This window comes from Bubalus kerabau, chromosome 13 (assembly GCF_029407905.1).
Source record: "Bubalus kerabau isolate K-KA32 ecotype Philippines breed swamp buffalo chromosome 13, PCC_UOA_SB_1v2, whole genome shotgun sequence".
NCBI lineage: Eukaryota > Metazoa > Chordata > Mammalia > Artiodactyla > Bovidae > Bubalus > Bubalus kerabau.
In genome coordinates, this window is record NC_073636.1 from 81,645,729 (window position 1) to 81,660,413 (window position 14,685).

Genomic DNA, 14,685 nt, shown 5'->3' on the forward strand with positions numbered 1-14,685 from the left:
GTGGTTATCAATTCAGAGACATCTCAAGGAAATCTCACTGCTTAAACTTTAACCTTTAACCTTTGGCTCTCTGCAAAGTTTTCTTATCCATTCAGTTCAGTTCAGTCGCTCAGTCGTGTCCAACTCTTTGCGACCCCACGAATCACAGCACGCCAGGCCTCCCTGACCATCACCAACTCCCGGAGTATTAGATTGGTAATAAAAAGAGAGTGGAGGCTGGTGGTAAAGACCATGGATTCTCTCATCACACAGGGTGGGTTCAGGCATGATCTTGCAATGCTAACTTTGTGGCCTTGGAAAAATTTCTTAACTTCAGAGCCTCAGTTTCTGCATCTGTGAAATGAAAATAATCATAGTTCCTACTTCATATGGATATTGATAAAAATGAAAGAATGTATTTAGAGAGAATATTCACTCAACAAACATTCTTCATCTTCAGTGTGGTCCATATACATACACGGAATACACACACAATGAAATACTAGTAAGCCATAAAAAAGAATGAAATATGGCCATTTGCAGCAACATGGATGGACCCAGGGTTTATCATACCAAGTGAAGTAAGTCAGACAGAGAAAAACAAGTGGTAAATGATCCCATTTGTAGGTGGAATCTAAAAAATAATACAAATTATTATTTGTATTATTATATTGTATTAAAATATATATATTGTATTAAAATATAATATATTGTATTATTTGTATTATTATGTTGTATTAAAACTTATTCACAAAACTGAAACAGACTCAGAGACATAGAAAACAAACTTCCGGTCACCAAAGGGAAATCGAGAAAGGACAAATCAGAGGTACGGGATTAACATACACACACTCACACACATGAGACAGGTGACCAACAGGGGCCTACTGTGCAGCACAGGGAATTATAGTCAATATCTTGTAATAACCTAAGACAGAAAATAATCTAAAAAGATGCGTGTGTGTGTATATATATATATATATATATATAAATGCATATAACGGAATCATTTTGCTGTACTCCAGAAACTAACACAATATTATAAATCAACTATACTTCAACTAAAAAAAAAAAAAAACTAGTTTTGGAAAATAAATAAATAAAAATCTGAAAAAAAAATATTCTTCATGTTCAGTCTTTGGAGCCCTTGGAGTTCCTGACTGCAGGCACTTTCCTTCTAATAATACCCCGTCTCTCCTCCCTCCCTCTCTCACAGGAGAGGCCTCCCATGCTTGATCACCCCTTTATCAAGTATTATCACTGGTGGATGGAAATAGAGCCATTGCACTGGGGAATTCTCCCAAGTGCCCACCTGCACTGAGAGGGGAGCTAGAGCCCCACAGGGAAACTACTGCGGTGACATCGTGCAGCCCATGCAAAGCTAAGACCAAATGTCTCTTGCTTTGGTACAACTTTGGTTGCATTTTATCCACGTGGCTCTGAAAAGGCCAGGTGCAGAAAATGAGTACATGGGCATAAATAGTCACATTCCTCATCTCAGGAATTGATGGATATTTGCCTATCAATTCCCTTTGCACCAGCTCTCTCATGCCTTCATTTTCCCTGTGCAATTACTGGTCCTAAATCCTTTCTGAGAAAGGAAAGCATGCATTCCCAATAGCATTTTGCATCCACAAATCAAATGTATAATTGGCATCTCATGACGGGGACCCACAAATCACAGTGCATTAGAAATTACAGGCACAAGATCGAGAGGGCACTTTCAGCCTTGTCTCACAAGGTCTTCATAACCCTGTTTGAGAATAATAGAATAGTTCCCAAATCTCCCATTCTAACACCATTTGCTATTATTTCAAAATCATTATATTTTCTGAGCTTACATAATTTTTGAGCTATCAGTGGAAGACTTTATTTGATACGCCGTAATCTCTCTTCCTGCTGTGCGACTCTCTACAAATAAAGCCGCTGTACCCAAAGAGACACTGGCTCTCAAAAATATAATGGCTGAGCATCCAAATTACTTCTGAGCACTCAAAAATTATTTATTAAGATGATTGTACGCCAACAGGGTCAAGTGTCACGGTAAACCTTACCATGAAGATGCCAAGGGTTGTCTTAGTTTGCTTATGAGCCAATGTCCTTCTTGTAGAGAGAAGTCTTTGATAGGATTTGAATTTCAGTCCAGCTTTCCTGAAAGGCATGCACGTGAATTTAGAGACTGCCCCGTTACAGGAGTATTAGAACGATGGCCCTTAAACATTAAAATGATTAGCTTGGGATGCTAAGCATTTATAAAGAACGATTGTTGTTGTTCAGTCGCTAAGCCTTTGTGACCCCATGGACTGTAGCGCACCACGCTTCTCTGTCCTTCACTATCTCCCGGAGTTTACTCAAACTCATGTCCACTGAGTCAGTGATGCCATCCAACCATCTCATCCTCTGTCGCCCTCTTTTCCTTCTTCCTTCAATCTTTCCCAGCATCAGGCTCTTTTCAAATGAGTCAGCTGTTCACATCAGGTGGCCGAGGTATTGGGGCTTCAGCTTCAGCATCAGTCCTTCCAACGAATAGTCAGGATTGATTTCCTTTAGGATAGACTGGTTGGATCTCCTTGCTGTCCAAGGGACCCTCAAGAGTCTTCTCCAACACCACGGTTCAAAAGATGACTCCTGCCAGTTTTCTTTTAAGAAGGCATCAGATGGCACAAAAGGCATCATTTGGCTTTTTCCTTTATTCATTGCTCATTGTTCATAAAAGCATCAATTCAATTGTTCATTCCCTGTGGGAGGCACTTGGTCTGAGTGGGGAAGTGGGTGTGGAATATGTCACCCTCTATTGTTATTTCATGTCTTCTTCCTCTCCTCTCACAGGCTATGCCCAGGAGGAACAGCTGAAGGAAGAGGAGGAAGTCAAAGAGGAAGAGGAGGAAGAGGAAGACAGTGGTTCGGGAGCTCAACCTCAGGGCAGCAATGACGCAGGGACAGATGAGGAGCCGGAAACGGGCCCCGAGCAAAAGGGCTGCTTCAGCTACCAGAACTCCCCAGGAAGCCACCTGTCCAACCAGGACGCTGAGAACGAGTCCCTGCTGAGCGATGCCAGTGATCAGGTGTCAGACATCAAGAGCGTGTGTGGCCGAGATGCCTCGGATAAGAAAGCCAGAGTGCACCCTAAGCTTCCAAACGAAGCCCACAGCTGCATGGATAAGATGACCGCCGTCTACGCCAACATCTTGTCTGATTCCTACTGGTCGGGCCTGGGTCTTGGCTTCAAGCTATCCAACAGCGAGAGGCGGAATTGTGACACCCGAAACGGCAGCAACAAGACGGATTTCGACTGGCACCAGGACGCTCTGTCCAAAAGCCTGCAGCAGAACTTGCCCTCGAGGTCCGTGTCGAAGCCCAGCCTGTTCAGCTCGGTCCAGCTGTACCGGCAGAGCAGCAAGATGTGCGGGGCTGTGTTCACCGGGGCCAGCAGGTTCCGGTGCCGGCAGTGCAGCGCCGCCTACGACACCCTGGTTGAGCTGACCGTCCACATGAACGAAACCGGCCACTACCAAGACGACAACCGCAAAAAGGACAAGCTCAGGCCCACGAGCTACTCCAAGCCCCGAAAGAGGGCTTTCCAGGATATGGACAAGGAGGATGCTCAAAAGGTCCTGAAATGCATGTTTTGCGGTGATTCCTTTGATTCCCTCCAAGATTTGAGTGTCCACATGATCAAAACAAAACATTACCAAAAAGTGCCTTTGAAGGAACCAGTCCCAACCATTTCATCAAAAATGGTCACTCCCGCCAAGAAACGCGTCTTCGACGTCAATCGGCCATGCTCCCCAGATTCAACCACTGGGTCGTTTGCAGATTCGTTTCCGCCCCAGAAGAACGCCAACCTCCAACTGTCCTGCAACAACCGCTACGGCTACCAAAACGGTGCCAGCTACACCTGGCAGTTCGAGGCCTGCAAGTCCCAGATCTTGAAGTGCATGGAGTGTGGGAGCTCCCACGACACTCTGCAGCAGCTCACCACCCACATGATGGTCACTGGTCACTTTCTCAAGGTCACCAGCTCCGCCTCCAAGAAAGGCAAGCAGCTGGTGCTGGACCCACTGGCTGTGGAGAAGATGCAGTCGTTGTCAGATGCCCCAAACAGTGATGCCCTGGCTCCCAAGCCATCAAGCAACTCTGCCTCTGATGCTGCAGTCTCCTCGATGGAGCTGAAGAAGGACAGCAAAAAGGAAAAGCCAGAGGAGATCAACCAGGATGAGAAAGTCATGAAAAGCGAAGACTATGAAGACCCTCTCCAAAAGCCACTAGATCCTACGATAAAGTACCAGTATCTGAGGGAGGAGGACTTGGAAGATGGCTCGAAGGGCGGAGGGGACATTTTGAAGTCTTTGGAAAATACCGTTACCACCGCCATCAACAAAGCCCAGAATGGGGCTCCCAGCTGGAGCGCATACCCCAGCATCCACGCAGCCTACCAGCTCTCGGAGGGCACGAAGCCTTCCTTGCCTATGGGCTCCCAAGTCCTGCAGATCCGACCCAACCTCAGCAACAAGCTGAGGCCTATCGCACCCAAGTGGAAAGTGATGCCGCTGGTGTCCGTGCCTGCACACCTGGCCCCTTACACGCAAGTGAAGAAGGAGCCGACGGACAAAGAGGAGGCGGTGAGGGAGTGTGGGAAAGAAAGTCCCCGTGAGGAGGCGTCCTTGTTCAGCCACAGCGAGGGGCATGCTTTCTCCAAAAGCGAACCCCCTGCAGAGTCTAAAAAGGTTGAGCCGCGTCCCCCGAAGGAGGAGGACAAGCTGATGAGAGAGGGCGGTGAGAAAGAGAAAGCCCCGGTCTTAGAGCCGGCATCTCCACTCAGCAACGGCTGCGCCCTTGCCAACCCTGCAGCAGCCCTGCCGGGCATCAACCCACTCAGCGCCCTGCAGTCTGTCCTGAACAATCACCTGGGCAAAGCCACAGAACCCTTGCGCGCGCCCTCCTGCTCCAGCCCAAGCTCAAGCACAATGTCCATGTTTCACAAGCCGAGCCTCAGCGTCATGGACAAGCCGGTCCTGAGTCCCCCCTCCACGAGGCCGGCCAGCATGTCCAGACGCTATCTGTTCGAGAACAACGATCAGCCCATCGACCTGACCAAGTCCAAGAGCAAGAAGGCCGAGTCCTCGCAAGCACAGTCCTGCACGTCCCCGCCCCAGAAGCACGCCCTGTCCGACATCGCCGACATGGTCAAGGTCCTCCCCAAGGCCACCACCCCGAAGCCCGCCACCTCCCCCAGGGTCCCTCCTGTGAAGCTGGAGATGGATGTCAGGCGCTTCGAGGACGTGTCCAGTGAGGTCTCCACCTTGCATAAGAGGAAAGGCCGGCAGTCCAACTGGAACCCCCAGCATCTTCTGATCCTGCAGGCTCAGTTTGCCTCCAGCCTCTTCCAGACCTCCGAGGGCAAATACCTGCTGTCCGACCTGGGCCCGCAAGAGCGGATGCAGATCTCGAAGTTTACGGGACTCTCAATGACCACCATCAGCCACTGGCTTGCCAACGTCAAGTACCAGCTTAGGAAAACGGGCGGGACCAAGTTCCTGAAGAACATGGACAAAGGACACCCTGTCTTCTACTGCGGTGACTGTGCCTCCCAGTTCCGAACCCCGTCCACCTACATCAGCCACTTAGAGTCCCACCTGGGCTTCCAAATGAAGGACATGACCCGCCTGGCCGTGGAGCAGCAAGGCAAAGCGGAGCAGGAGATCTCCCGGGTGTCGTCGGCTCAGCGGTCCCCGGAAAGCACAGCTGGCGAAGAGGACACGGACTCTAAATTCAAGTGTAAGTTGTGCTGCCGGACATTTGTGAGCAAACATGCAGTAAAACTCCACCTAAGCAAAACGCACAGCAAGTCCCCCGAACACCATTCTCAGTTTGTAACAGACGCGGACGAAGAATAGCTCTGCAGGTATGGGTTTGCTCCCAGGTGCTCGTGCCGGTGACTCGGTGAGGCGCTTCTAAAAGGGAGATGGTTCTATTTAGAGGCAGCTGACCTCTCCCTACCGCGAGAGGACTGTAGCCTGCTGGAATAGACCAGAACATAAATAAGTCCTAACCATTCTCTCCATTTCTGCAGTTTAGCGTTGGGGAATAGAATAGAAAGGATTTAGAGAGTCGGAGCTCACAGGTTACTGCTTCTTGATTCATGATCTCCTTAGTGACCCAGGGCCCAAGTCTCGAGGTCCCGTTAAGGCTCTGCCTCATTGTAATTGATAAGTACCAACTTCTCTTACTATCCCATTTCCCTACCTCCCCTTCCTATAGTCATGCTAATGACTTATAAAGTGATGGAAATTTTAAAGAAATAGTGAGCAAGAGAATAAAGATTGTGGAGTTCCTGGGGGCAGCCACTCGACAGAGATTTCTTGATCAACTCATGAATAGATTAAAGCTGGCTTTATCATTATTAGTTATAATTAACGCTTTTGGAAGCTTATTTGCAGCAATTGCTACCTTCCGCTGCCCTCCCTGTCCAGTTTGTTTATTTCCTGTGCATTCGGTTTCCTGTGAAAGGGCATGTGCCCTGTAGTCGGATGGTAGGAAAATAGTCTTCTCTGCAGGACACCCAGATGAAAAGAGAGGAAGCTTATTTTCTTCCTGGGTCTTTTGGTTGCTCTTAAGTTAAAGCTAATATCAGAGTTCACCTTTAGCAAAGGTAGATGCAATGCATGGCTTCAGACTTTTTTATATAAAGAAGCAAATGGCACACTCATTGCCAATGCACGTGGGGTCCCACAGCTTTGAGATAATTTGCATCACGTATCGTCGAAGTTCCATGCCTGGCAGAGTCAGCAGGGCCCAGCAGATCTCTGTCACCTTCAGGAAGGCAGACAGATTCCAAGGTCAAATACCTTGGCAGACTAGTCACACCAGCCATTTTCAAATACTGGGCATAAACAAGGCGGAAATTATTTTCGTCGCCCTTTGTGTATTTTCTCTCCTTCCTTTCCTCTCCTCTCCGGCATGATACCGCCCCCATGTGCTAGAAACTCCCACACATATATCAATTGTCCTGCACTCTGGACCGAAACCCAAAATGAGACCCCACCTGACTTAAAACTCTGGCTCTTGCCAACCCAGTTTATGTCATACAGATTCGTCTTTTTAGTTACAGATGCGATAAGATATGAATAGCTAATAATAGCATGCAGTTGACCCTTGAATAACGCAGGGGTTAGGGGCACCAACCCTCTGCACAGCAGAAAACCCGTGTGTAACTGCTAGTCAGCCCCCCCATGACCACTCCTCCGTAGTCCTGCTTCTTCTGTATCCAAGGTTCCGCACCTGTGGGTTCTACCAACCCAGACTGTGCAGAACTGTAGTATTTATCTATACTTTCGAAAAAACTCCACTTATAGGTGGCCTCATTAGGTTCAAACACATGCTGCTCAGGGTCAACTGTATAAGCCCTCCCACCTCCTACGGTCAGAGCACTTGTTAAACAGGAGATTTCAGATCCAGCCATCAAGCGACCAGCGGGAGCAGAGTTGCAGGTGGGGGCGGGTGTGGCTATGGTGTGGATGTGGGCTTACTTCACGTCACACAGGGGGATTTACTGAATGCGAGGATGGTCAGAATGAAACAAGGGGTTGAAATCTGGAACTATCCCCTCAGGGAGATGATCTAAGAGCCTCTGATGGCAGGGGATCCCATCCCATCACGCAGATGGCTATCTGGCCCAGATGATGACTTTGGGTTTGTTTGCATGTTTTTATCATGATAATTAAAATGTGTTACTGGCAGATTCCTCTCTTGCTTTCTTAAGCATGGTTTGTCCAGCTCACACTATATTGAAAGAAAAGCTGAAATACATCTATTGAACCTACATGTGAGCTTGGGGTTCCATGACACCTGTTTATTTGCTATACAATGTTTTAAATTTTATGTAACTTGCTATTATGCTTTCCTGGTCCTTCAAAAAAAAGGTGGATACACAGGGAACACACACAGAGAAATGTTTCCAGTCTCAGAGTGGTAGGTCCAAACCCCATGAAAACGACAAATAGGTATGTTTATCTGTGCTACAATAAAGACCAATTTTCCACCTTTTCCATGTTAGGTCTGTAATCATTTTTTTAAATTAATATCATAGTCAAAACATTACAATATGTAGATACAGAATAAGGAGAAACAGAAAGCCTCAGTCAAAATCTGAAACACACGTAACTGTTCTAGGGAAGCCAAGAAAACCCAGTAAGTGGGAAAAACCTACACAAAGGGACTTGATGCTCTTTAGTCGCTCAGTCATGGCCAACTCAAAGGTACTTAAAAGTCTATTAAACACATAGATAGGCTAGCTCTTGTCTCATCCTTCTGTGTCTGTACGGAATAAATATTTCTGATTTGGACCTTCAAAGCATCTATTACAGAATTATCATTATATGAAAACAAAGCTCCCTTCTTAGATGAACACTGGTGAGCTGTGATTCGGACAGCGGATCGCAGAAAAACAGGCCTGAGTGTTTGGAAATCATGCAGACTGTATGTGCTGTGTGCACTTAAAAAACGGTGTTCACATCAACACTAAGGCTGCCCCCCCTGCCCCACAGCTCCCACACCTGCATGGTGGCAGCTTTCTGGGGCTCTGGTCAGTTGCAAACGACCCCCCCAACCCCACGGCCTTCTTTGACAACAATATGCATGCAAATCCTTGCCCACTGCTCAGAATGATGCTTATGTGTTTCTAAATGATCACAAAATGAGATCACTGTTATCTGGAACTCTAATTTCAGTTAGGATGCCTGATCGCATGAATTGTACAAAAATGACATGTCATTTTGGGAGAGATGGTCAAGGTTTTATGGAAATTTTGAGAGTTTTACAGTATCTATGTTCTATGCAAGATGGGAATTTTGATCTGAATTTAATTTCTTTTCTTGGGTCTTTTTTTAAAAAAAGATAAGTCTTAAATTCTATAAAATTCTCTGCCAAATATTAAATGCAACTTTTCATGAGAAATTAATTAGAATATGTTTCATGTGCATCCCTCATTTAGGACATAAGTAATCTGAGACAATTTCAGTAGGTATTTGTATATACCTTTAAAAACCACATGCTCTTGAAAATCAGAAATTAAACAAAGAGCAAATCAATGAGTCTAAGATGCAGAAGGACTTGAAATTATAGTCATTACCGCAGTGCACAAGAGTGTACAAGTTTAGCATCACACCTAACCTTGAAATTGATAGAGGGAATGAATTCTAGTCCAATAAGCTGCCGCCTTTGTTGTGGATGATTTGATAAAACCCATGTTCAGGGTGAACAGCATGTGAAGTTCCCAGATAAAATATAGGGTGTCCAGCCAAACTAGCATTTCAGGTAAATGACAAATACATTTTTAGAATAAGCATGTCCCAAATAGCACATGGGCCATATTTATACTAAAAAGTGTTCATTGCTTATCTGAGGTTTCGCTGTAACTGGGCATTCTGTGCTAGACCTGGCAACCCTGACAGCCTGAGAAGAAGAAGATGAGCTGGGCTAACCCATGGCTGGGCTTCTCTTGTGGCTCAGTGGTAAAGAACCTGCTTGCCAATGCAGGAAGGTTCCATCTTGGGTTGGGAAGATCCCCTGGAGAAGGAAATGGTAACTCACTTCAGTATGCTTGCCTGGGAAATCTCATGGCCTGAGGATCCTGGTGGGCTACAGTCCATGGGGTCGAGAAACAGTCGGACACAATTTAGCAACTAAACAACAGCAACTCACAGTTATTACAGGCGTCAGCCTTGCCTTCATCTAGTAAACAAGAGTCTTTCTTTCCTTGCTTCTCCTTTTTCAGCCCGCCATTTCTCCCTGCCTACCTTCCTTCCTCTCTTTCATCTTTCATCAAATACTGGCTGTGCTTTTACTGTGCACCAGACTCTATTAGCAAAGCAGTGTAGAGAGGACCCAACAGCCATGCTGATGAAGTGTGCCAGGCTTGCGGCATGCAGCCACAGAGACACTGTTTCACTTGATTCTCGCAAACAGTCGTATGAGGTAGGGACTGATTCAACCACTTCACAGGGGAGAAATGGAAGCAGAGAGAGTCTGCACAAATTCCTCACATCTCCACCATCTCTGAGCCTCTCTCAGTATCAAGCCATCAAGAAAGCCATCACTCCATGCCGAACACTGTGCTAATCCCAGGGAGTAAGCCGGTGACCAACCAGGACAAGAGTTTGCCTGGGCGGCTGCCTGTGCAGACAGCTCGGGGCAGACGCTGAACGGAGCGCACAGGAGGGGCCAGTCCTGGGGGAAGCGGAGGAGGGGACGGTGGTACTGACCAGCGTGGGTCCAGGCCTGCAGGGCTGCACTCAAGCCCTAACTCCCCCACCATCTCTAAGATGTGCCCCACTTCTGTGTCTTTGAAACATGGACAGAATTCTCCTCTAGAGGAAAGTCATGAGAATCAAGTAAAAGGATGAATTTCTTTTCCATAAAGCCCGGCGCATAGTAGGTTCACAAGAAGAGTTAGTTCTAGGCAACATCTTGAGGGCCCTATCACGTTCTTCAGCCTTGCCCAAAGAGCACAGAACTTACAGAGTATTCCCGGGTTGAGCCACTTAACACCTAGGCCGGTGCCCCAAGGAAACGCTGTTGTTTAGTCCTTAAGTCGTGTCCGACTCTTTATGACCCCACAGACTGTAGCCCACCAGGCTCCTCTGTCCATGGAATTCTCCAGGCAAGAGTACTGGAGTGGGCTGCCATTTCCTTCTCCAGGGGATCTTCCCAACCCAGGCATCGAATCTGTGTCTCCTGCTTGGCAGGTGAATTCTTTACCACTGAGCCACCTGGGAAGCCCAAGGAAATGCTGACCTGCTATTTAATGATAATAACAGCAATGACAGCTGAGACCTGTTGGCCTCTTTCTATGAGCCGGGCATGGGTATTCAGATCATCCTGATTTTGCCAAAAGCTCAGAGGCGTCTGTGATTTGCCTAAGAACACACAGTGTAGGATTCGAGCCCAGGATGGCCCAGCACTCATCACGTTTCTCCTGCATCTTGGCTTCTCCTCCATCGTGCTTGATGGTTTCCAGGTGCTACCCAAGCCCAGGAATCCATCCAGCAGCTCAGAAAAAATTCTATGAAGTGTGGCATACGTGTGCAGAGATGATAAGAGCTTGCCTCAGCCTCCGGGAGGCTCCAGATATAAACCACAGCTTCAGGAGCTAGGGACCGACCTGGGGAAGAACCCACACATCCTCACTCTCTTTCATGTAATTTCCTTGTTCAGTCAAGTAATGATACATTCACCGTGGAGCATCTCACCAAGAAATGATCCAAATCCCAGGGAAAATAACTCTGTGAGAATTACTATTATTTTTAATCCTCATCTTGACTCTCATTTTGGGGAAGCAAGATGTGAAATCTGAAACAGGGCTAGCCTTGAGACCTCAGCGTTCTAACGCAGCAAGAAACAAATGCGTCCCCTCCGGTCACATTTTCATTTCCTCCGCGCACTCTGGCTTAACCCCTCTTTTGCATCGATGCATCTCCGCCTTCGTTGCACTTTCCCCCTCATTTGGACTTCTGAATGCTCTGTCCTGACGGGTATAATTTGGTACTTTAATATAGAGTAACATTATTTTTCATTTACTCCAATCTGCCATCAGTATCATCTTTTCATTTAACCAGATGCAATTCTTTTTTCTTTCGCTAAATTGAAAATCCATGAGCGACAGGGAGTGCAATGTTTTAATTAGCTCATATTTTTTATATGGATTTATGTCTTTAAAATACATTTGTGTAATTCTTCAGCTAAATTAAAAACGTCTTTCTGCAAAAGTGAGGAGGGGAAAATAAGGAGCTAAACCGTGTCATTAGCTTAGGTAGCTATAGACAGAGGGCCAGATCTAGCAGAGGGACACACACAGCGTCACCGGCGCCTCTGCCCGGGCGGATCTTGAACTTGCCCTTCATTGAAAGAAGTCTTTCTCTGTAAAGGTTTTTCAAAAATGACTTGAGGTGGGATTTTTTTAAGGCCCCTAGTAAGTAAACAAGCAGTTACCTTTAACAAACTAATTTGAAACTGAACCTGCTGCCAAGCAAAACAGAAGAAAAAAAAAAAACAAAAAAAAACAGAAGTCATCACGATAAACAGTTTTCTCCTGCATTTCTCTTTGTCTTTTTTTTTTAACGATCAAGTTTAAAGCGTTCCATGGTGCTTTTTTTCTACTTTATAGGAGACAAGTGACATTCCGTGGTAAATGAGAGAAAAAGCCATGCAGAACTGAAATCTTTCTAATGCATTGACACCAACTTGCCCTCTATTGTTGGAAATGAGCAGGCGCTCATGATTGTTCATCAAACAGCTCCTAATGCAGTTAAAGCATTCAGCTATAATTTCTCCTTGCATTTATAATTACTGTCATAGACTGCACACCTCGGTGAGCAGATTAAAGCTATAAACTATTTAGCCGCAGCTCTAAGACGAGGAACTTGATTTGTCTGGCAGGAGTTATTTGTTAGGGAGCTTGACACTTCACATAAAAATGACTCAACGTGATGAAGAACAGTGCAGTTTTAGCAATGCAGGGGTTTAAATCGGTCTCGCCGCCACGCCCTGCCAGCGTCGCAGGGCAGTTTGTTAACAGACATGGAGGCCACAGAGATAACAGAATGCGTCAAGGGTACCGAAATAGAAGAGGGTTTGGCGTGCCGGGGTTGCCTTTCCTGTCTCTTCCTTAAAAAGAGCAGGAGTTTGCGGGAGATCTCTGCATGTCATGTTCTCCTGTTAAATCCAGGCTCACCTGGCAGGAGACGGGGAGCCTGCGAGCCCTGGGCGCGTGTCACATGCCGGGGTTTTAGAGAACTTGGTCCTGCTGTTAAGGACACTCACTTCCCAAAGCCCAGGAGTCCAGGGAGCTGCAGAAAGTGCTGGTGCATGTTCTATCTGGAGTGTTCTTTATCTCTTTGTTTTTGACTGGTAGGAAGCGTATGATATATTTAGGCACAGAGGGCCCTTCTCTTGGGCTCATTCTCCAGCAGTGCTGTGAAGACCTGCAAAAAGAATGGACGTGCGGATTGATCAGGGAGGCTGGCCTGGATGGGAGCGCTCAGCGCAGCTCCCTTCCGGTCTCAGCTTGAGTCCGGGATCCGGTAGAATAGCGCACATTCCGGGCGGCGCTCAGCACCAGGTCTGGCCCACTGAACAAGGGTGTGTTCCTCTCCTCTGTTGATCACCTACCTAAAAAAAAAAAAAAAAATCCTCTTTTGTTTACTTAAAGCTTAAATCAGGATGAGGTGGACTGTGCCATTTGATTTAGAGATATGAGAGACCACAGGACAGATGGAAGCACGGCAGCTGTGCGGGGAGATGGCAGTGCCGGGCGGTGTTTGGGCCTGGAGGGGAGGCCGTCTTCCCCTCTGACTCTCCCTTCCTCTTCCTGCCACCAGCTCCCTGGAACATCTCCATTCCCAGCAAGCCAGCCTCCCCAGTGGCTGCGTCACACGTAGGTGGGAAGGTCTGCCTTGGTCCCCCATGCATTTCAGGGCAAATGATGTGTTGATGATGATGGTGCTGATTTGTGGGGTTAAGAGGAAAGCTAGAAACAGTGCCTGCCTTCGTGTGGCCACTCACTATTGTCCCTGGTGTCAATAGGTAGGGACAGAGGATTACCATTTATGGAGCATTTATAGCTGTTGTGCTAGGCCCTTCGTGTACACGACCTCAATTCCTCTTAACCCTAAGCTCTCTGAAGAAAGACCGCTGACTGCGCCCAGCTTACAAGGGAGGAAACCAGCTCTCAGAGAGGGCGAGTGATCGGTGGTCTCATACAGCCAGCATGCGGCGGAGCTAGAAATTAGGTGTGGACAAAGGACCATCTCCCTCGAGCTGGCCTCTTAGATTAAAAACTCTCCCATCACCTTTCAGGGATCCCCTGGGTTAAATTCTGCCAGGTGCTACACCCAAGTGTGAGATGTGAATCCCGTCCGTAACTTATTTGTATGGGAGAGAAGATGAATGGGCAAAAAGAAAAAAAAAGTTTAAATATCTCAAAAGCTCAAATCTTTGACATAGACAACTCCCTACCACTTGGGCCCTCCAGAAAATTGGCACTTTCAACGTGCATGGTTGTATCTGGTACTTTTTTCGTCTATGGAGGAAAAAAATGATGTTTCAGGTTATGTTATTTTCAATGCTACATTACTCGATTTCACAGTCAAATAATTCTATTTTTGTTCACCAGCGGATTTTGTCATGTTTAATTGTTTATGACTCCCCCCACCCCTTTGCTGCAGCCTCCACTTCCCCCTTTTCTGCCTTCCTGTGGATCCTCTGGTGTGTAGTAACCATGGAGATGGGCCCCTCCTGGATGGTGTTTTTGCTCTGGTTTAGAAGTCAAAGACCAAGTGGGACCCCATCATCCCAGAAATGTAGGAGGATGAAAAGCGGGGGGAGGACTTTGGAAGCCGAGGTAAGGACCGTCACAAAATCTCAGATGATGGAGGCTTCCTGATGTTGAGAAGTCCTGTGAAGGAGCCCAAGGCAGAGCTCAGCAAGGATTCCTCCCTGCTGAGCTCTGCCTTGAACTGCTGAGCCCTGAACTGCTTCAGGGCCTGAGCAGGGCCCTTAACTGCTGAGCTGGGCCTCGGGACCAGGTCTCCACTTTTCAGCTGAGAGACCAGGGGCAGGTCACGTCGCTTCTCTGGCCCTCAGCAGCCTCTTCTGTCAAGCGGCTGCGCATAGGCCGGCCTGAGACCACGTCACAAGGTTGCGTGCGGA

The 14,685-nt window shown here is 47.2% G+C and overlaps 1 protein-coding gene across 1 annotated transcript in view; it reads left to right on the forward strand.

Annotated features, from left to right (window-relative positions):
* Positions 1-8,896, forward strand: part of TSHZ2 (teashirt zinc finger homeobox 2) — an 885,630-nt gene extending 876,734 nt beyond the window's left edge. Inside the window, exon 11 of the mRNA XM_055545340.1 lies at positions 2,809-8,896. Coding sequence (XP_055401315.1) covers positions 2,809-5,876 — 3,068 coding nt within the window. The 3' untranslated portion in view covers positions 5,877-8,896. The remainder of the gene's footprint in view (positions 1-2,808) is intronic.
* The last annotated feature ends 5,789 nt before the right edge of the window (positions 8,897-14,685 follow it).